This window comes from Aythya fuligula, chromosome 5 (genome assembly GCF_009819795.1).
Source record: "Aythya fuligula isolate bAytFul2 chromosome 5, bAytFul2.pri, whole genome shotgun sequence".
Lineage (NCBI taxonomy): Eukaryota > Metazoa > Chordata > Aves > Anseriformes > Anatidae > Aythya > Aythya fuligula.
In genome coordinates this window covers 40561833-40583428 of record NC_045563.1, presented here as the reverse complement: position 1 = coordinate 40583428, position 21596 = coordinate 40561833, and the positions used below count along the sequence as shown (strand labels likewise).

Genomic DNA, 21596 nt, shown 5'->3' with positions numbered 1-21596 from the left:
GGAGGGCCTGTGCTTATTTGATAATCCCAGAGAGCAGTCAATTGGGGAACTTGAACTGAGGTTATGGGAACCTCAGGAAGACTGTCCATTGTTGGATAAAGATGTTGTGCTACAGGAAAATTATAGGCAAGAATTTGTGAGATATATAACCAGAGTACAAGACTTAGAAACAATTTTGAGTATGTAACAATATCTAGGCAATTAGTGAGAGTGGCAGGAAAGATGCTGATGCAAATGGTGCTGAACTTGCACATCAGTGTAATGAGCAGCTTAGGCTGTGAGGGGTCATTAAATATACTGACTAGAATATTTTCAGTGGGTATGTGTTTGAGGGGATAGTGTAAGAGGAAAGCAGCTCTACGTGAATTTTAAATAGATAACATGGGTATAAAGGTACAAAGTTGAGGTGGGGAGTGAAAGGTAGATAGACAAGTGAGATGAAGACATTGATCCATTTCAGGTTTGCAGTAAAATTGCTGTTGCATAGTCAAACTTAGTTTTTGTCTTTTTCTGCTAAATAAAATGACTATGTTTTGGCTTGAGCTATAACATGTAAAAAAACTTGAAAATACTGGGTATCCTTTGAATCTGACATTTCTGAAAGAAACTTCTCTTTTGCTTTTATCTGGAAACCAAGACATAGCTAACTTCATTTTAATTTCAGTTTTATCATGTGATAATTAATATTTTAACTTCAAAAATAGAATAACACTGAGCTGTTAGTAAAGTACTTTTAATGTTGCAAAAGCTAGACTGAATTGAGATAGGGATCATTAGAAATGTTTTGAAAGTAGTTTTCAGATTTTGCCTAATCTTTTTTTATAGAAAGCAACTAGAAAAATCGGTAATTCTTACATATGTAAGGGCTTTACATTCATATGAAGGAAACTAGAAATCTCCTTACTGGGATGTGTTATTCCCTAAATCCAGAATTTAATGTTAGGTTAACTACGGAAATAAGGCATAATTCTGTTTTTTGGGGGGTGTTTTGGTGGTGGTGGTGGTTTTGTTTTTGTTTTGTTGGGTTGGGTTTTTATTTGTTTGTTCATTTCAATTTTTGGTTTTGTTTTGTAACAAACAAATCCTGTTAATTTTAATTTTGGTACTACTTGGTTAAACTAACACTATTGCATCTTCTGAAATGAGTTCTGAATTACTACACCTTCTTCTCATATAATAGCAGTTGGATTAATGAATATTTGATGACTGATTAGGTTGCACGAAGGTTAAACAGTTACCTTTCATTCCTCTCTGAAACTATTCAAGAAAAGACACAGGTGTAGCTGGACAGAATGCGCATCAGTTTTGAATGGTTTAATGAATCAGCCTATCCAGCGATCTCTCAAGTGAGAACCGGTTTCCTAGGCAATTCATATGTACCTGTATCTTTCCTTTCCACCTGAAGGAGGAATCTTTTGGAGAAGATGCATCAGTTCACAACAGATGCATCATGACCATCCTTCAGGGTTCTGTAAACCTGATCTGTTGGTTGAAGTTAAAGTTCAGTTGAAATTGGAGAGAAATGCTGTAACATCACCTGCTAGATGGAGATAGAATGGAGACATGCCTAGATACTTTAAAGTAGTGAATGTGAAAGGTTTTAGATCTTTTCCATGGAGCTTTTTTTGTTTCTGTAAAAAGTAAGAGTGAGATTGGAATAGTTTCTGGGTGTTTTTCCACATCTGTAACAGATGTAAATTTAATTCTGCACACAATCTGACTGAAAGCTTTGAATGTAGCTATGGTTTGTTTGCTGTAATGCGTATGTTTCATTAAGTCCTGTAGTCTGTGCTAACTAAATCTGTGAGTGTCTTAAATTGGCCTGTACTGACAGGAAAGAAAAGACACTTTCTCATTTAACAGAATGGCTCCCTAGATTCAGTCAACCATGTCTATTCACCTCAGTGCAAAAGAACACCTTTTTATTGCTCTGAGTTCTGCAGGGACAGCTTAGCAAGGTTTTTTATGGCTCATACATCAATGGTATTGTTAAGCAATTTTTGGTTGCAGTGCCACACTTGCAACTTCATCTTCAAATTAAGCTTCACATTAAAAATGCACAAAGTGTACTTTGTCAGTGGGTTTGCACAGTTATAATTTAGGACACTGTTTAGATATTGAGAATTTTCACTGATAAACAGAAAAAAGCAAGTTCAGTCTTACGTTTTCCCAGGCTGGTTTTGGAGAGTGATGTTTAGGAAAAAGCTATCTTACACACCGAACAAACTTAGTATAAAATGATTCATGTACTCACTGAAACCCTTCAGTCTACCTATTCTACCTGTGTATTCCTCCAAAACAATGGCATCCACCGAGCAGGCTGCAACTTTCACTGCCACTATGTAAACAAAACAACTGCATGTGCATAACATAACATGCAGTTCAAATAGTAATCAGTGGACGCTGCCAGTGACTTGCTGTAAGCAGGTATAAACTCAAATACAGCAATTTACATTTTGTACCTTCTGCAATATGTACCTTCTGGAATGTAATTTCTAGAGTACAAGGAGAAAGCTTGATGCCATTGTTAGCATTTAGCATTAGCTAAAGAAACTTTACTATACATGTGGGAGAGACTGTAGGAAAATGTCATATTTGATACTGATATTAAAATGAAGGTAATTTCACACAGTTGAAAGAGAATAATTTCATTCTTTTTGACTAAGAATAATAAGTCATGACTGTAGTAAATTCCTTTCCCCCCTTTGCTAAATGTCATTATTTTTGTTTGTTTGTTTTGAAATAATAAGTGCAAGTTTCTTAAACTTTTTTTTCCTTTAAAATTAATTTTAAAATAGTAGCCACGCTTTTCTGAAAACTAAGTTCATGATTAACTCTGTTGTTAATTAATACAATATGTCTGCTCTTGAGACTTTGGTTTATAACCAATAGTCTGAGTAATGAAATCATCAAGTCCTATAGAACAAAAAAAAAGGTCTTTCAGATAAATGTGAAAAGAAAAAATATATAGTGTTCATTTCAGTTACAAACACATCTGTTCTATTAGTTTCTTTTTGAGAAGAGTGTTCTGTTCATATTCATTTGTAGTTGACTCTAAGAATGAATCATATGTGAGCAAAGACTGAATGAGAACATCAAAATGATGCACTTTTTTTTATGTTTTACTGTTTAAAATGGTTTGGCATACGTTACTGTGAAGACTGCTTAAATAATAATTGTCTGATTGTAGGTGGTAGGGGAAGAGGGAATCGTGCTGTGGGCTTATGGATGCATGTTCTGTAACAGTATCAATATGATCCAATTGAAAATTGTTTAAAAAGTTGTACTGGTGGGTTGAAAGCCAGTGGTATAACAACTTGACTTGGAGGAAACGTTGGGAGTTGCATTTGTCAAGTAGCTAGGAAAACCGTTCATGCATACCCAGTATCCAAAGCTTCATTGGCAGCCCAAACATAAAGAACTGAAAGGTCATTCTTCTTCTTGCAGTATGATGGTTTGTTGACATATTTTGACGCACTGGTACAATTCTGAAAGGTTTTGACCTTACTGCAACACTTAGGGACTTAGGGTTTGTTTAGCTATCTAATACTCTTAGATTTTCACACATGTTGGATTTTGCTCTGCTGCTGCTTCTCTCCCTCCTGACTCCATTTGAATTAGTAAATTAATCTTAAATAAACTGTTGATGTAGACAGAAGGGGGGGGGGTAATGATGATTTTTGCAACTTAGGACTAGGTATAGATGTTTCTATAAAAATAATTTATTTATTTTAGAATCTGCCATACCAACTTGCTCACCTTAAAAGCAATGAGTAAGATAGGTTTGCTTCTAGACAAAAAGAATCAAAATCAGTTAAATAATGCTTCCTACTAGTTTACTGTATTCAGTAGTTTAATTTGTGAAGATGGTAAAATTCTGTGTTCTCCTCTCAGATATATATGTACACACACACAGAGGCATACCTCTGCACTTCACAAATATTCTAGATACACTTAGCTTATCTCCAGTGAATCACTGCTTTATTTGTTTAACAACATGAACAGTATCAAACTCAACATGCAGTTTATGCGTGTTTTTTTTTTTTGTTTGTTTGTTTGTTTTGTTTTGTTTTTACTTTATCACAGAAGTAACATCTTTACATTTTACTGGTCATCACCTCATTCAATAAGGTGACTGAATAACAGACCATGAAGATGTCTTCCATCAAGACCACACCTCATGCCTAGCATTGCTATAACATTAATTGTTGTGCTGATTATTTTAGACTATTTTGTATCAAAACGCCTTTTGTCAAAACAGACCATACTGTATACAGATTAGTGTATATTAAAAAGTAGTAAATGAGGTACTATAAAGCTTTATTTAAATTATTTTTCGCCTTATATTTTTCTGTACTGTCTTAAATATTATGTCACAGGAGACTTGTGTAGTGCAGATAGAGCATTTTCAGCTTCCATCCACATTACTGCAAGGCTTCAGCTCCAATTTTCATGGTATTTCTCATTCAGATTAGACAAGCATCTAAGTTTATGTACGATACGAGCTGACAGCATAGATCCTGCTCTGCTTGCCAAAGGCCTGGTTGCAGACACTCCACTATGTCAAAGAATGTCAACCCCCCACAGACATTACCTTTCAGAATTCCTTGTAATTTTTAATTGACATTTACATATGACATTTTCAATGTATTTCTTAGTGTTGAGTCTTTATCTATCTAGTAATAGTTAAAAACCAAAGCAAAGCAAAAAGAATCCCTTCCTGTAAACTATGATATCATATATTTTGTTTATTTAACAAGGTCAAGTTGTTAGGCTGAAACTCAAGAATGACCAACTCCCCCTCACTTTATGTAACTCTGTATTTGCTAGTCTAATCCATTTCAAATGATAATTGAGGAGGGAAGTAGGAATATAAAGTGAAATTTAACTCTTAATGAATGAAACACAAGTTTATTATTACTATACATCATGAACAAAAAAGGATACAGAGATTTTCAGTATTTTTTTAAAGAATTTCTATAGAGATTTCCCTTTGAGTCTGGTGCTTGAATATAGAAAATGGTGTCTTCGCACCTGTATTCATGTTACATGTACATGCAAACAGCATAATATTGTGAACAAAATGAAGCTGGCAAGTATGTAATTTAGCTGTATGTTGCAAAGGCTGTTGTGCGTCCTTCCCTTCAGAAATCTCAAGTTTTCATGTGGTTTAAAATAATAGAAAACAAATAAAGTAGTGTGAGTACAATTATCTATCTGGGAGAAGTTAAAATGAAGGACTACAGTTGATCATAAATGTCACAAAGCAAAGAAATAGAAGGAGTGTTTTGTCACAAATGCTGCTTTTCTTCTAATTAGTTAATTTACATTTTACAAATTAAGGGCAAGATTCAGACAGAAGATAATCTAGTAGCATATCATAGCTGTACTGACCTGTATTTGTATATGCCAAATTTAAGTTAATTAGAAATGTAGATGCTGTTTGTTTTATCTGTCAAAAAGCTCATCTTAAAAAAAATCTAGACACACTTTTTCCCCCAACATTTATCATCTAAATAATAGTCTTGCCAAGATGGCAGCCTCATAATAAACTCTTTTCAGTGGAGTGATGGGTAATGAAGCTTGCTTGTGAAGGCAGCGAAAAATGTTGTCTAGCCAAATGTGTGAATATGATGGCTAGAGAATCAGTGGACTTTCTCAGTCATCAATCTTTTTAGTAGCCTCTTACACATCTGAATATTTTGATAGATGATCTAATAATTGAGTTATCTATCTTTCTAACTATCAGAGTTGCATAAAAATTATTCTCACATGCTATTGAATATTAAATATATTGGGCATCCAGTAAATTTTTCAAAAAAAGGTCCAAGAGGTGGAGGAATTTAGTTATGTCTTAAGCACACTTTAAAATATTGAATGATAAACTACTATATCTAGAGTCCAAAGCTATTTGTACTAATGTAAGAAAAAAGTAAATATTGTCAATAGCTGATTACAAATAGGTTTCACAGTAAATAAAGCACATAAAAACAAGACTGTTGAGGTTAGTGCACAATCTGAGAGAAATCTCATAAAATGAGTAGATTCAATAGTCTCTGGCTGGTTAATGGGCAACATTCACATTTACACACAGCTTCACAAATTCCTTGTGTCTAGGAAATCTTGGCATACAGTTTCACTGCGAAGTCCCAAATTACCTTTCAGCCTCTTTGAGAGTAGTCTCAATATATAATATGTCTCAATATATACTGAGGAGTATGTATTGAAATTGCCCACATTTTGTTTATTCTGTGAGATTGTACAGTGCAAATCTGTGTTTCCAGGGTACAAGAATCTGCTTTCCCAGGACAGATATCTTGTATTAAAGGAGACACGGTATATGGGTAAGTTGCATTAAGCACACCATCAGGTGTGTCTTACTAGGGCTTCTGAGTAGCAGAGCAAAATGATTGTTGGTGTTGGTCTGTTTTTTTAAACACTACGGTTCAAACAGTCATTTGTATAATTCTTGATTTCAAATACATTTCTGCTCAAAGGTTTGGGTAAAAATCATTTTAACAATAAGAAAATCATTTTTAACAAAAAGAAAATCATCATTTTTGGATGGAGAATATTTTCATTTCTAATATTCCTTTTCCCTCTCAGTGTCACCAGTTTGATTTACATTCCTTCTTGTAAATTCTGAAAAATTGTATGTGGGGGGAACTCATCTTCTTAAAAAAAAAAAAAAAAAAAAGATTTGTAGATTGTATGTTTGTTTTGGTTAAGTACTTTATTTGTAAGTTTCTTAATTACAATAAGGTAAAAACAAGTATGTTTATGAATAGTTCTCCAGTCAGCAAAGTGAGTTTTCTTTCTTTGTTCAGAACAGGAGTGACCAGGGTATTTCTCTGTGGATACCAAAAAGTTATTCACTCATTGTAGAATTGTAATGGAAAAGGCATGAGAGAGAACTGCTTAAAAGGGAAAAAGAAAGATTGATCTCAAGGAGCTGCATGACCATTGTTTGACAAGTACTTTGTGAAAGTATCGTTGGACATTGCCAGTGCCTAAGGATCTACAAGTTGAATAAAGACTTGTCTGTCTTACTGTCAGCAGCTGTGACTCTCATGCTTAGTAAGCAAAGTTTTTGATGCTCGAGAGTTCTTGTTAAATGTGCATTAGTGGTTTGATACATGTTGGGTAAACGTAAAGCAAGGCACTGAAATAAGATGACTTTAGTATCAAAAATGTAAGACCTCACAATAAAAATGTGGGTCTGAAGCTCCATGCTTATCTTGCAGTACTGCATACCTCATGAACACTCCACATTTTTGTTTTCAGCAAAGGTTAAATTAATTTTATGGAATTTTAAATGGCATAAGCATAATTTCACATAAGCATAATTGCACGTAATTTTAACCTAGAAATAAAATATTAGAAAACAAATTACAAGAAAAGGTAAAATTAATCAGTATTGTTACTTGTGGAGTTTTAATATAAAAAGCTAAAATTACATCTGAATATATAAATTAATAAGCAATTAACTGGACTTGATTAATGTCAATGTTTGGTTTTATTTATTATATGTGACAACTTCTGACATTAAGTAAATTGGCAGTTATTCTAGTCAGTATTTGTAGCATGGCTACATGAGAACATACCAAGAACATACCAAGCTCTGACATATACACAATACAAACTTGTGTACATATTTGTATGTGTAATTTTAGAATGTTTGCATTTTAATTTGGGAAAGGGATCTTCATTTTCCTTCTCTAATCAAAATAGCAAGAGTCTGTGTTCCTTCTGGTTTGTCATCTGATTAGCATGCTCTCATCCATCACTAGTCTTTGATATGAACATCAAGAAATCATGTCTTTTTGTTTTAAATGATAAATATGCCTTTGTCATGATTACTTACAGACATTCCAAGATTTACATCTGAATTGTCAAAGTGTAACTGCACAGTTTCTCTGATGTGTGACATTATTAGTGAAATAAAGAACTTTTTAATTTGTCATGGATAGGCCTTAGATATTGAAGTTACAAGGCTGTGTTAGGTGTGATGCTGGAAAAAACATCTTCCTTCCTCTAGTGTTTTTCTAAGATTTGTTGTTTATCATTGAGAAACAATCAGCTGCACAAGAGCCTTTGCGGACATCCTTATTTGCGGGGTCCAAGCCTGTCTCTTCAGGTTTCATTATTTAGGTCTGATGTCTAGTTAGCTCATATCAAAACTAATACCATCTGAAGTACCAGGCTTCCAGTGGTCATACAACCAACATGTAAATTTCTTCAGTCTGACTAATATTATTAAAGACAGTATCTCTTTAAACTTGAGCTTTGTTTTGGTGTCTATATCAATTATATATTCTAAGTGCATTTCCTTGAATGTTTCATTGCTTGTTTCTATAGACAAAGTACATCTGAATTAAATGATATCCTGCACATTTTTAAATAAAAATAGTGAGAATGCAGGCATTTTGTCTAACCTATTAACATTCTTGCTATGTACTGATGCTACTAAGACAAAATGCTACTGTATTGCTGTCCTCTCATTGTTAATACAGTACAGTAAATTAAAATGTTTTTGAAGGTAGACACCTAGATGGATTTTTTTATCAACTATTTTATCACTTATTTGTAGGAAAAATGGTATATGTCATACAAATATGTAATTTAATTTTAGTTCCTATGGAAAATAAGTGTTCCTTGAAATCTTTGGGCTCACTTAAGCATGGTAAAATATTATTTCCTGCATTTCTTTTTTGCTTTTGCATTTATTTTGTTCTGAGCGCATTGTGGTCCAATTCATTTTGTGGTATAGTACTGAAATTGAATCTTTGAAATTTACAGTTTCAAGATATTGCAATTTATAACCTTTGAAATTTACAAGATAGTTCAGACAAGAGTTCTGTGAGGAATCCCACAAAATGATTTAAGGGCCCATGATCATGATCAGCTTATAAATGCAATACTTTGTAATAGAATATATATGGTATACTGTAATATTTAGTTGTTTTTTATTATTTTATTGATCTCTACCTCAGAGATGTTGATCACAACATTTTTGATTTAATCAAGAGTATCAGTCTGAACCCAAATTCATTTGAATAATAAAATAATGTAAAATTCATCTTTTTTTTGTAAATTTCTGACTATTTCTCTCTGTATTTGGAATGTACTGTTTAGCTGATTTTAAAATAGTGAATAGTATATACATGTATATTTCAGGCTCTCTGTAGAAGAGTAATTTTGAAAGTATATTCTCATTTATTTGTTTCAAAAGGAGAAATACTTTATATCCTTTGCAACACAGCTCAGTACATTGAGTGGGATTTTGTGACATACAAAGGATGCATGTGAGTTTTTGAGACACTGAAGCTGTAACCCAACTTGAAGAAGACAATGATGGCAGTGAGCTTCTGTACAGAGTTAATCAGCTGCAGAATTTGTAAACTGCGTATGTGTCAAAGTTGAAAATGTTAGCACTCTGATAGAAGCTTGAAAAGGTTAGACCTGATAAAAGCCATCAGCAGTTAAAGAAAGTGATTTATGGGAATGTAATGACACAAAATGCCTCATTTATCACTCATATATAGATAGGTTAAGGTTTCTGTGTCATACTTTAAAAACTTGACCACTTAGGATTGTCAAAATAGGTACTTAATTGCCCATCATACATTTCAGTTTGAATTTCCTTTGCTTGAGTTTTGGTGATTTTACTGTTGTGCTTCTCATATGGTTCTTTTTAAAGTCATTCATATTTCATATTTATTTAATATTTGTTTCAAATGGTATGCTCAGTGCTCTGTTAGAACTTTTATTAGGTAAAGCTGTTGATTTGAGTACTATCCAAATCTTTTGTTGATTTACAATTTCATTCAGCCTAACTGTAGGCAAAATGACTGAAGGTTTCATTTTCTTTAGTTTTATACCACTAATTCTCATCAAGAGTTTACAGCTTTCTAATTCAATCCGTACATTTCCTCTCCAAATTGAAATATGAGATTTAAAAGTGAGATCCATCAATTGGTTTCCAGTTCCAGTCACTTAAGTTACTGTTTAACTCCATATAAATTAAATCTAATCCAAAACTACCAGTACTGTTAAATGATCCTAAAACAAAATAAGAATGGTAGGAAAAATGCACAGTAGTGTGTTATACTTTTCCTGATTTCATTTGAGGATAACAGCAAGCAAGTCCCATAGGTTTGAGACTGATTTTTTTTTTATTTTTAACTGTCCACAGTTTTTATCATAATGCTGAACAAAATAAATACAAATATGGGTAAACCCTCACTGAGGAATTATTTTTAAGAACACGTTTATAAAAATAAAGCAACTACTTCAAAGACATTGCATAAATGTTAAGATACAGGTTCAACTGCAGAAAGAAAAATTGTGGTAATAAAGTTTGGAATGATTTCTTTCTCTTCAGCTACTTACCTTTTTAAAAACTATTTAATCCTCTTATTTCTTGATTTTATACAGAAAAGTCTGAACAGAATAATTTTAATTTTTAATATCAAAAAACCTTACCTTTTTGCTAGCTTTCACAATTTACGGCCCCGGTTGTATTGCATTCTGTTTGTTCAGCGATGACCTTCCAGGTTCGATTTAAAAAGAAGTCAGAAGCATTTGTCATGTGTGCTCGATCTTGTCCAGAGGTACCTATTGTAATTATAAAGGACTAATAAGGTTGTTTATAATATAACAGTCTGACATCTCTAGAAAATCTTCTGGAGAGCAACTTTTTTTTTTTCATGTCTATTTTAAGGAAAAAAAAATCTGTAATCTTCTTGCTTTATGCTTCACTGTGTCATTTTTACATTTAGTTGAGAAAGTATAAAGAACTTCTACCTCCAAAAACATGACTTAGTTTTAAAAGATGAGCTGTAAGATTTGCTCGTTAGTAACACCTTTCGGAAAAACTCAGTAAAAATATAGCTATAATACAGATGCATCCTATATTTAATTGGTGCATATAGAATTGATGATGATGTACTTGGAAACACAGAATTACTTTCACAATGTTAAAAAAAACTACTTATTAACATGTCTGTCACAAAAACATGTGATGCATGAACATAGAGAACTATTTCTTAGAAAAAAATCCAAATTATAAAATCTTGTTTATTCTAGTTTAAGTGTTTATAAAGTACTGGTATAAGTAGGTGTTATTGTAGTGGTATTTTACATTATATATCAAGATTTTTACAATCAACTTGTGATTTTTCCCTTCATACGTCTTTGTCTTGTTTCCTTTCTGCCCTCTCCTCATCCATCTCAGCAGCATCCAGCAGTACTACTTTTTTATAGGCTTATATATGTAGACCAAAACATACTAAAACCAATGGAATCTGAATGCTTGACAGAAATGTTTACCTCTCTCGTAGGGTATGTAACAACAGGCTATTGTTAGGCTACCATACATCATTTAAATACCCTTAGACAGCAAAAGCAAAATCTTGACAATTCAGTAATCTCATCATGTGATTTCAAGAAGGCTTTTTTTCATATCTACAATTGAAACAAATTTATGTTGTATGTATTTATGGTTGTTAAACTCAAAATTGTCTCATTTCATTAATTTTTAACATTGTGCTCTCTTAATGACTATGAAGAAATGTATTAAAATGCCTTAATTATAGGGCTAGAAGAAGAGAAAGCACAAGTCTTTTTAGCATATGATCTTTCAATTGTTCACTAAAGGATAAAGAGGGCATTCAAGCGTGGTTTAGATAACTGTCAGCAATAATAAAATGCAAGGTAGTTTGTAGAGCCTTTAAAGACCTTTTGGGTAATAGATTTAATTAAAAAACAATAAAATGGACTTTCATCTGAAAGAAATCCAAAATGTTATAAAAATTCAGAATCTCATGGTATTAAGAATAAGGATGAGGAAAAGTAGCAGTGATAACATTCTGCAGTCCACGCAGCAGTGATAGCTTTATCTTTTGCATGTAGATATATGTCCTTTAACACACTACCATATTAAAGCGTACTTCACATTTTCTTAGCTGAGTGATTTTCCCTGTTCTGTTGGTTGTTGGTTTTTTTGTTTGTTTGTTTGTTTGTTTGATCGTTGTTTGTTTTTTTTAGTTTGCTGTGCTTTTAAAAATGTTTATTGTTTTTGATGGGTTATTGGTTTGTGTTTTTTTTGTTGTTGTTGTTTTTTAAATGAATGGTTAGAAACGAATGTTGAATTATTAGCTTCTAAATGTAAAATTGTATTATTACAATTACCCACAGAATAGTATAAATGACATAGTGCTAGCAGTCTGACTACTTGTAAGAATCAGTAGGTTCCTACTAGTCAAAATTGTGTGTTATATACCATGAAAAAATGTTTCAAAGAACATTTCCAGTTTCTGTTTCTTTCTTCCCATTGTATTTGCCATTAGTGTTGTTGGCTGTGCATTATGTTGAAAAGTTTATTTAAGCACTTGTTCTGCACTATTGAATTATACCACTTTTGGCAAACTAGGAGAACTTAGTTTGCATGTGATAAATGTGATAAGCAGTGGTTTATAAACAGCATTGACTGCTGTCTGTAGACTAGTTTTGCTCCCTTGCTTAGCCTGAAGAGGGTTTTTTTATTTTTTTTTTCTCTCACCCTGGTGCACACACATCAAGAGCATTGACCTATATTGGTCTGTCCTTGCCAAGTACCAAATGAATCGACACAGAAGTTGTCTTTGTGTAGTAGAGTATTTTTTTACAGATGAAACAACTTAACCAAAGTGCTTTTTCAGCAAATGCTAAAATTCTGTCAATTTGTAGTTGTAATTGCTGGCCCAAGAGCATTATAAAATAATGTTCATAATGAAAATATTGCTACAATATTTAGGGTCTTGTTTTGTCTTCTAGAAAATAAAGTTTGGATCATTAATTCATGTAAGTGTTGAATTTGTCTCTGACTGATAGATCATAGAAATGGAAAATCATCCCTGTTCTTGGAGTTGAGGATTTGTCTTTTAAGAAAAGTAAAGGTTTATTTTCTGCTTGTACACGTGAACTTGCAGAAGAAAATGCTACCTTTAAAAACACCATCCTAGAGTAGATACCTTGAGCTGGAGCACAAATTTTGCTAGGCTTCCTGAAGCTTTAGGACTCCAAACTACCTAAACTACAAGAGCATTACAGGGCACGTGCACGGTTAGGTTTGGCAATCTTTCTGTATATGGTGTGCAGTTTTTGAGGAAGAAATGCTTCACATCATTCTGTCACCAAACTCCCTTCTGTTGTCTGTTGTGTCTGTTTCTTCCCACTCGTTGCTCATGGTACGGTAGGGCCATGGTAGGTGTGATAATGTTTCTGTAGCAGGTACTGTACAATCTAGTATTCTTCAGCCTGCAGCTCGTGGCTTCTGCAGAATCATTACAGTTTTGATCACTTCTGTTGGACTTGTAGAAGCTGAAGTCAAACTTTGAGTCTGCTTGCATTTCCTTTTCTTACTAGTAAATAGTTCGCTGCTCGCTAGTCTTTTGTGTGGTTGGATTTTTATGACTATTTGCTATTAGAGTTGTGATGTGTTGTACCAGAGATGACTGATTTTCAGTAAACCTTGGTAAACACACTAAGCTGTCATTGAGTAAAAATTACTACAGTACAGTATGTTAATTTTGCCACAATAATTTTTACTTCTTCACTTGTAATGAAGTAGGTTTTAAAATGTTTTCTCTTTTGTTAAAAATCACATTTCCTGGCTCTAAATAACTCTCCTTACTGATGATGATCTTTTATAAATTCCTTTATTAGAAGTATTATTATCAGTAGTTGTTTGGTACTACTTCTTCAAATTACAACATTCAAGAGACAAGTATGTAAATGTGTTATCAGAGGAATGAAGGCTTAATTTGACTTCTTGAATGGCAGACCACAGGACCTTGTGTATTTGCATAGTAGTTAGTACATCAAATTGATAAGGTGTTTTCTTAAAACTCAGGATAAAAGGCACTATAGATATGGATGTATGAATATGCTCTGTTACGAAAAAATCTTCTTGTAGCAAGCATGTAAACCTAAGCACAGATCTTCTCATAACTTTCATTTTCTTATCACCATTTATAATGTGTCAAGGAAATAAAAAAGAATCTAAGAGTACTGTCTGTACTTTGGCATAAAATGTTACGAAAATAACATAAAGTTCCAGATGTGCTTTGTCTTGTATTAAGAAGATAAAGGATAGGATTCTAGGAAAAATACAAATCATGTCAAACTACTCCTCAAATCATTCTGCTCTGCAAAATGTCTGGGGGAACAAGTTCAGAGAGAACAGTCTGTGTATTCACTGTTAAGGAAAAGACTTTCCCGGTTGTAAAAGTACACTGTACTGTCTGTCCTACACTTTTCTGGCCCTTCCCTCTAAAATAATCACATGGAGCTCTGAAAATTAATACCCTTGACTGTGGATTTTTTTATTATTGTTTAATTTCCACAAGACAGGGATGTGATATCAGTAAGCTCCCCCTAGCCTGCTCTGCATCTGCCCCTCTCCCTGTCTTCAACAGACCACCAAATTAGGTGTGTAATTGGCAGGGTGGGAGAATCCACTTCATGTGCACATCTCTGGGAAACGTCTGGATTGTAAGATAGATCTTATCTCAGGATTTATATATGTACACTCAGATACACATATATGTGTCTGAGTTACAAAAATGTGACTATTAAAATATAAACATAACACTGTGTAGTCATCATAGTCCTTTTAGGAATATCAGTAACACAATAGTTCAAAATTGTGCTTTGTTTTTGACAAATATTTCTTCTATCTTTTCTATAATACCTTGATTTTGCTATGATACACGCTAGTGAGTGGGTCTGAACTGAAACTAGTAGAAAACGAATTTTAACAGTGGAAAATATTAAAATTTTTTGGTTAATTGCAAATAGGCTGAAAAAGCTGTTGACATCATGGGATATTGTTGTACCTATGGAGAAACACACTGCACTGCATGAGTCTTTTCCATGACATGAAGGAATTTATGTGTAGAACATTCCTTTCAGTAGCTCACACTGTATGTTTTAGAGTATTAATTACCTAGTCAGATTTTATTAGAGCCCATTGAGTTTTGCATAATTAAAATTGTAGCAACAGCAAAATGGTAGGTGAAGTGAAATGCAGGATCTTTGTATTTGCCAAATGTTCTTCTCGGTTTTCAAAGAGGGAGTGGAGAGGTGGGAGAAACTTGAAAGTCAAGTCTGTCTCTTAGGGGAAAAAAAAAAAAAAAAGAGGTAAGTGTTTATTTACTTTTGTATAAAGTATTAGAGTTAAGCATAACAAGTTTTTTTTCCAGTTATGTTGTTCTCGCATAGCAACAATAATATTTTGTGTAGTTTCTGGAGTAGTTATTCATTTTAAAATGCAAAGCTGAAGAATTATAATGATAACTGTAGACTTGTTTCTGTATACCTGCAAGTTTAAGGTTTCAGAAGAAGTCTAAGAAAAGTCATCTATTGTCTGAATGGTATCAAATGCAGATAACTGAATAATCTTATTCATTTTATATTGAAATATTCTTGTGGCTGTCATGGAACAAATGCATCAAAAATATGTTATCTTTTACACAGGATCAGTCTATTTTGTAGAGGTTTTGTTTCTGAAGTCAGTGGAAAAATTTGCACTGTTCTCAGAGCAAGTAAGAATAAAACTGCCATCATTACAAATAAGACCTTTGTAATACTTTTTAATAACTTGCAGATCGTCCAATGAAATACCCCAAAAATGATGAGTGGACTGGAGCATCAGACATAGGAGGAAAGTGTGAGTTCAGACTGTTTAGCTGAGAAGAGCAGTGGGATCTTATCTATGTATATAAATAGCTGATGGGAGGGAGTAAAAAATATGGAACCAGACTCTTGTCAGTGCTGTCCAGTGACAGGTCAAATGGCAGTGTGTACAAAATATAGGAAATCCTATTTCAACATATTGTGAGAGCTGTCACTGGAGCAGGTTGTCCAGAGAGATTGTGAAGCCTCCATCCCTAGAGATACTCATAACCTGACTGGACAAAGCCCTGAGCAACCTGCTCTAGTTCACTGTGGTTTGAGCAGGACTGGAGAATCCCCAGAGGTCCCTTTCAACCTCAGCTATCCAGTAATGGTATGATTTTATTTGTCAATATTTTTATCTGGATAACTTCTTAAAAATAAGAAAGAGGAAGCAATGTTGAATGCAATGTGCTGCCACTACATTTATTGTCAGCTTTCCTGGACTAGGAAATCCTTCCTTCAATTTTCAGGGTGAGAGAGAAAAACAGGCTGATGAAAATGAGGAAAGAAATTCTATCTACCTGTTAATGTTCTTTTGTGAACTAATGATAAGTGCTAAGCATCAATATAATGTCAAAAATTAAAGTAATAGTTTAAACAGTAAGAAAATTGTAAAGGAATAAGTGAAGGGAAGTAGTAACAATTAGGTTTTCTGATCCTGTTGGCCTGGAGTTTGGGGATCAGTTCACAGAAGAGTACACAAATGTAGATTTACCAAGTTAGCAGTAACTGCCGACAGATCCTGATATGTTAAAGGTTGTAATCTTTTGAAAGAAGTTGGTTGGCTTTCCTGTTGGCCGTCCTATCAACTTTAACCTCCAACCTTCCCCGGCATGTATCACTGCAAATAAAACTGCTGAGGTTTGACAAGAGGATATAAAGTCAGTAGGCCATCGCACAGAGATCTCTACATGATTTTCTTTAACCTTAAGCTTAAATGAGCACTGCTTTAAGTCAGGATTTTTAATAAGAAGTCATAAACACTCACCCGTATTGCTTTAGTTTTAATAATTACTGTTTTAACAGAGAAGAGAAGAAATATACATTGTAAATTGTGTTTGACAACTGGAATTTGGTGGCTTTGTTACTGGTTGTCCTTGACCATTGCATAAATTGCTGTTCTCAATTTTAATGTATACTTTTTCATACAAGCTGCATATGATATTGATATAAACATGGCATTTGTGTATAGTGCTATAAATGAATTTTTAGCTCTTGATTAAGACAAACCAGATGACAAAAATAACTTGTATGTTTGTATTTACTAACATCAGAATAATAATCCTTGAAGCTGTAGACATCTATGATGATTTTAGGCTTTTCTTTCTCTCTAATTTTTCATTAAATTTTCACGTGATACCTTTTAACAAACTCTGCAGGCCATAAAACTAAAAGTTTTTCTTTATTATTCTGCTCCTAAAAGCTGCCTGCATAGTGTTTTCATTATGCTGTGGAGTGGCTAGCCGTGCTATTAACTTTTACAGGGGCTGTATTCTTACGAACAACTTAGCTTTTACATCCTGAAGCTGTAATGCCATCCTAAAATTATGTGCCTTTCTAGTTCAAAATCATACAAATTTAAAATTAGGTTTCCTGTTTTGCTGCCTGTTATTTCCATGAAAAAATTCACAGTGTTGTGTAAGAATTCTCTTTAATCCTTTTGTTTCTCTTATATTGTCAACTTTTACACTCACCCATATTTTTTCAGAGCAATTACTTCTGTGTCTCTTCTTTCTCCGTCCTTCCTTTCTTTGCCTAAATCCCAGTCCTTGTAGGAGCCCTTCATATTTTCATCTCCTGACTGTACATACTTCTTGTGCCTTACAAGTACTCTTTCAGTGATGAGATATATGTATCTTCTATTCTTAGCTATGCTTCCTATGTATTTTTAAGTTCTCTTCACAACTGTAACTAACAGATTGGGGATCACCTTATTTTCTTTTTTTCCTAAATAGTTGGCAGCACACTAATCAGGTCTCAGTGGGCCACACATCTCACTTTTCTGCTTTTTTAACTGTTTTGCCATAACACTTTATTGGTTTTCATTTATCCTTAATTTATTAAATATAAGCTTATTGAAAACTTGCTTCACAGTTGTAGATGCAATATGTTATTGTCTGTAATCTCAGCCTGTGTTTCTCATCTGTGCTTGGACTGTATGTAAGTGGTACATAGAAAGTAGTTAAGGGAAACAACCCTTTAGTGTGTTTGTTTATGTACGTTACATATCCTAGAAAACTGCTAAGCATTTAGAAGTTGCAAGAAATGAGTAGTGATCTGCACATCTATCTTGGAGGAAAGCATAGCAGACTTCACTTAGATTTCTGATTTTACCTGTGTCCTGGGAAATGGTGATGTTGCTGTTTGCCAGACCAATACTGTATGTGAATTTTGGAAGGTGGATATTCCTGGAAGTTTAAAGGCTGATTGAAGGGGGATAAGGGGAAGTTAGTTATTTCTTTCTCCCTGCAGGAGCTTAGACTGCATGATACATCATATAGAGAGGAGTATAATTTAGCAGAAAATGTGCTGTGAAAGAATTTGGTCACACAATGCCTGTGACCTGTCCATCCCTGATTTTGAATATAGAGAGTAGTGATCTTCAGGTGATACTACTTCTGTTTTCCTCTGCAAGTGAGAACAATCGGTGTGATGTCAGTTGCCTTAACATTTAATCTGCCACATCTTCAGAAAATGGGCAGAAAGCCATGCATCCCTTCTACCTGAGGAGACAAGTAAGATGAATTGGCAAATTAGTTGAAACATTACTATATTAAAGCAAAAGCTGTTGACTTCTGTCTTTCGTCTTTGAGACCACCTATATTACATTCAGAAGAATGTAATTCAGTGTACCAACAAAGCCTTTGTGGTGTTAAAGCTGATGCTAGCAGAGATTTCTGAGACTTTTTATACAAACAATAAAGCTACCACATTGCTTATCAAGCCACATAAGAAAATGGCTTGTGCTTCTCAAAGTTGCAGGCTGGTCACAAGAGATGGGCACGAACATCTGTCATGGCACTAGGAGGGGATTAGCAGTTGCATTAAGCTGTTATTCACTGGAAACTGCTGTCTGGACACTTTGAGTGTAAGAATGTATCAGTGGTAGTGAAATTACTATAATCTCAGAATATTCAGTTAAGGCTTCAGTATCATCCTCAAGTAGCAATTATTGTGTGTAGAAGAAGCAGAACTAAAATATGAGTATGAAGTTATTAATTGAGAGGTGATTAAGATCACATGTGATATCCATAGGAGATGTTCAGAAAGCTTTGTAATGGGTACAATAGCAATGATTAGGAGAAGGAATGCTGATCCCTTCATGCATGAAATAGTTTATCCCACTATGGAGCCCAGGAAACTAATAAAGCCTGTGTGAACCAAAGCTATAGAGGCTTATTTTGGCCAGATTAAGACATTTTCTAGAAATGCTTTTCTTTTTTTTCCTTTTTGTTTTGGATGACAGGGAATAAGGAAACGAGCAGTTACATCAGGAAAGACAAATAGTAAATAGCATTATTTTAGAGTTACTCTCATCACAATAGGATCATGATTATTTTTGCCTTTGAAAATGCATGTTTTAACAATGTTTAAAATTATGAAAATAGTTAAATTGACATATATTCATTTTTTAAAATGAATTTTAGTGACTCAAATGCCTGTGATTCAGGAAATGTAAGCATAAATTAATCTGATATTGATTACAAGCCTGGAAATAGATCAAAAGAATATAAAATAGCTATTGCACATATACCTTGATAACTTTTGTAAATATTCATACATCAAACACACTCTTGAGGATTGCAAAGATTCTTACTTTTCAAAATGTTGATACTATTTCCATCTACTCTTTTATAGAAATGCTTTTCTTTATCAAAAGAGTTTTCAAGAAAAGTAAATGCCATGAATATACCCTGGGTTAGCAGACATATGTAAGCACTTCTTGTATTTCTTGAATGAATTTTGTATGTTTTTTCTTTCAAACCTTAGTTACCAGAAATTCACTGTGCAAATGTCATTATATGTTGTTTGTATCAGAATGAAAAATGCAATATGCTATATAATTGAAAATGTCAGCATTGTGAGAGGCTGATATTTTCCATTGCCTGCTAATACCAAGTGGAATGTTCAAACAGTTTTTTAAATAAAAAGATAGCATTTGTTTTAGTCTATCAGTATCTAATTACTGAATATGGTTGCCACACTACTGTGTTATCCCAGAAGGATCTGAAATCTGATGACAAACTGAAAACTGGAAAGAAAATGGTAGTGGCAACCAAAGCTCCCTATTTCTGTGTCATTTTCTAAAATGAGTAAAGAGAAGTAACTCTTTAGAGCTGATAAAGAAGTTTGAGAAGGAATTCGGAGACTTTTTTCCCTTTTTCATACTAGATTTCTAAGGAAATCTCTATCTGCTGAAATTTAGTATGGTTCGGTATTGATTATCTAGGCGTTCATAGGATTTAACTGAACTTGATCACAAATGATGAGTCATTTTGTGAGATAAGTTGATGTATCTGCTACTTGCATAGAAAAAAATCTATGCAACTATCCTGCCATGTCTTGAAGGTGTACGCATTTTTTTTCCTCTAGATCAAACTTGCATTATACATAGATTAAAATTCCAGACTTCCATATGAATGTTTCCAAGTATTTTTAACATAGAAATAAATAGAGGTGCATATCTGTTATCCATCCATGAGTGGCAATGAATAGCTATACTAAGATATATGTTAAAAATACACAAGTATTGTTTTGCCTTTTTTTTTTTTTTTACACAATTACAGCATGTTAACATTTCCTTACTGATAACTGTTGAAATTTTCATTGTCTCCTGAACTGAAAAGTATAAAGTCTCTTCTAGCCCCTGGGCCAAGGGATACATGCACAGAAATAGCAGAGGCAAAAAAAGTTCTCACACTTTCATAGTCATAGAAATTCTAATAAAATGTGCTAAGGACTGCTGTAGAACAGAACAAAAGATATTTTATTCTACAGAGTTTAATGTTCAAGTATAATACAAAAGTCAACAGAATGTTTACAGTGGAGTACAAAGAGGCAATAAGATAATATTGGTCAGCATAATATTCACTGATCTGAGTACGTCAGCAACCTGCTCCATTTTTCGTGTGTTTTGACAGATGAGAGATTCAGAGGAAAAGAACAGATTGCTTTTGTGAATGCTTCTTGAGAATTATTTCTAACCTTGAGAGGCAATTGAGGATAAGGGATAGAGATGGTTTGCCAGTTCAGTGTAGGATTTGATAGTTGGCCAGTGAATGGACAGAGATGATAGAACTGTGAAAGTCATATAGGTCTTTAGCAGGTGTTTAGAAGCTCTGTAACAGGTCTTCCACTTTACAGACACAAAGAAAGAAATTGTGCATACTTAAATAGTCATACAACTTTATTTTATTTTTTGCAAAATTCAGATGGAGAGGAGCAAGCAGATGGCACTGATTAAGTTCACAGAAAGATACTTTGCTGCAATGAGGCAGAGAATAATTGAGCACCTGTACAGGAGGTACATCTTTGTAGATGTACTGAGAAGGTAGGAAAGAAAGATATCTTAAAGAATTAGCCAGATTTGAACATGTCAAATACAAGAAGCTCCAGAGAGAAGTCCAGATGGAAACTGATGTGAGCTACAGGTGTTTTTAATAGATGAGGTGATGTTGACCGTAATGATTAAGGTTTACAAGACTAGAAAGTGAAAAGCTCTGTTAAGCTGTGTTGATGCCTATCTAGTTATGAGATACATAGAATAAGTTGTCAGGGTATAGGCACTGTCATTAGTTTGAACTGTTGTAAGACATACCTGGAAGAAAGTGTTTGGAGCTTTTGTCTGTCATCCCATACATTATTGACTGGTGCAC

The 21596-nt window shown here is 33.7% G+C and overlaps 1 protein-coding gene across 11 annotated transcripts in view; it reads left to right on the top strand.

Moving 5' to 3' along the window:
• The window catches only part of C5H15orf41 (chromosome 5 C15orf41 homolog), a 128271-nt gene that overhangs the window by 64839 nt on the left and 41836 nt on the right, over positions 1 to 21596 (top strand). The window contains exons 11-12 of one of the 11 annotated variants that reach the window (XM_032189342.1): positions 6285 to 6344; positions 6833 to 8977. The exons of 6 other annotated variants lie outside the window; for them this stretch is intronic. In XM_032189342.1, the coding sequence (XP_032045233.1) occupies positions 6285 to 6344; positions 6833 to 6893 (121 nt within the window). In that variant the 3' untranslated portion in view covers positions 6894 to 8977. Of the gene's footprint in view, positions 1 to 4086; positions 4284 to 6284; positions 6345 to 6827; positions 8978 to 10496; positions 11116 to 21596 lie in introns of those variants that run through there. 4 more of the 11 variants (XM_032189343.1, XM_032189346.1, XM_032189345.1 and 1 more) reach the window with 4 other exon arrangements.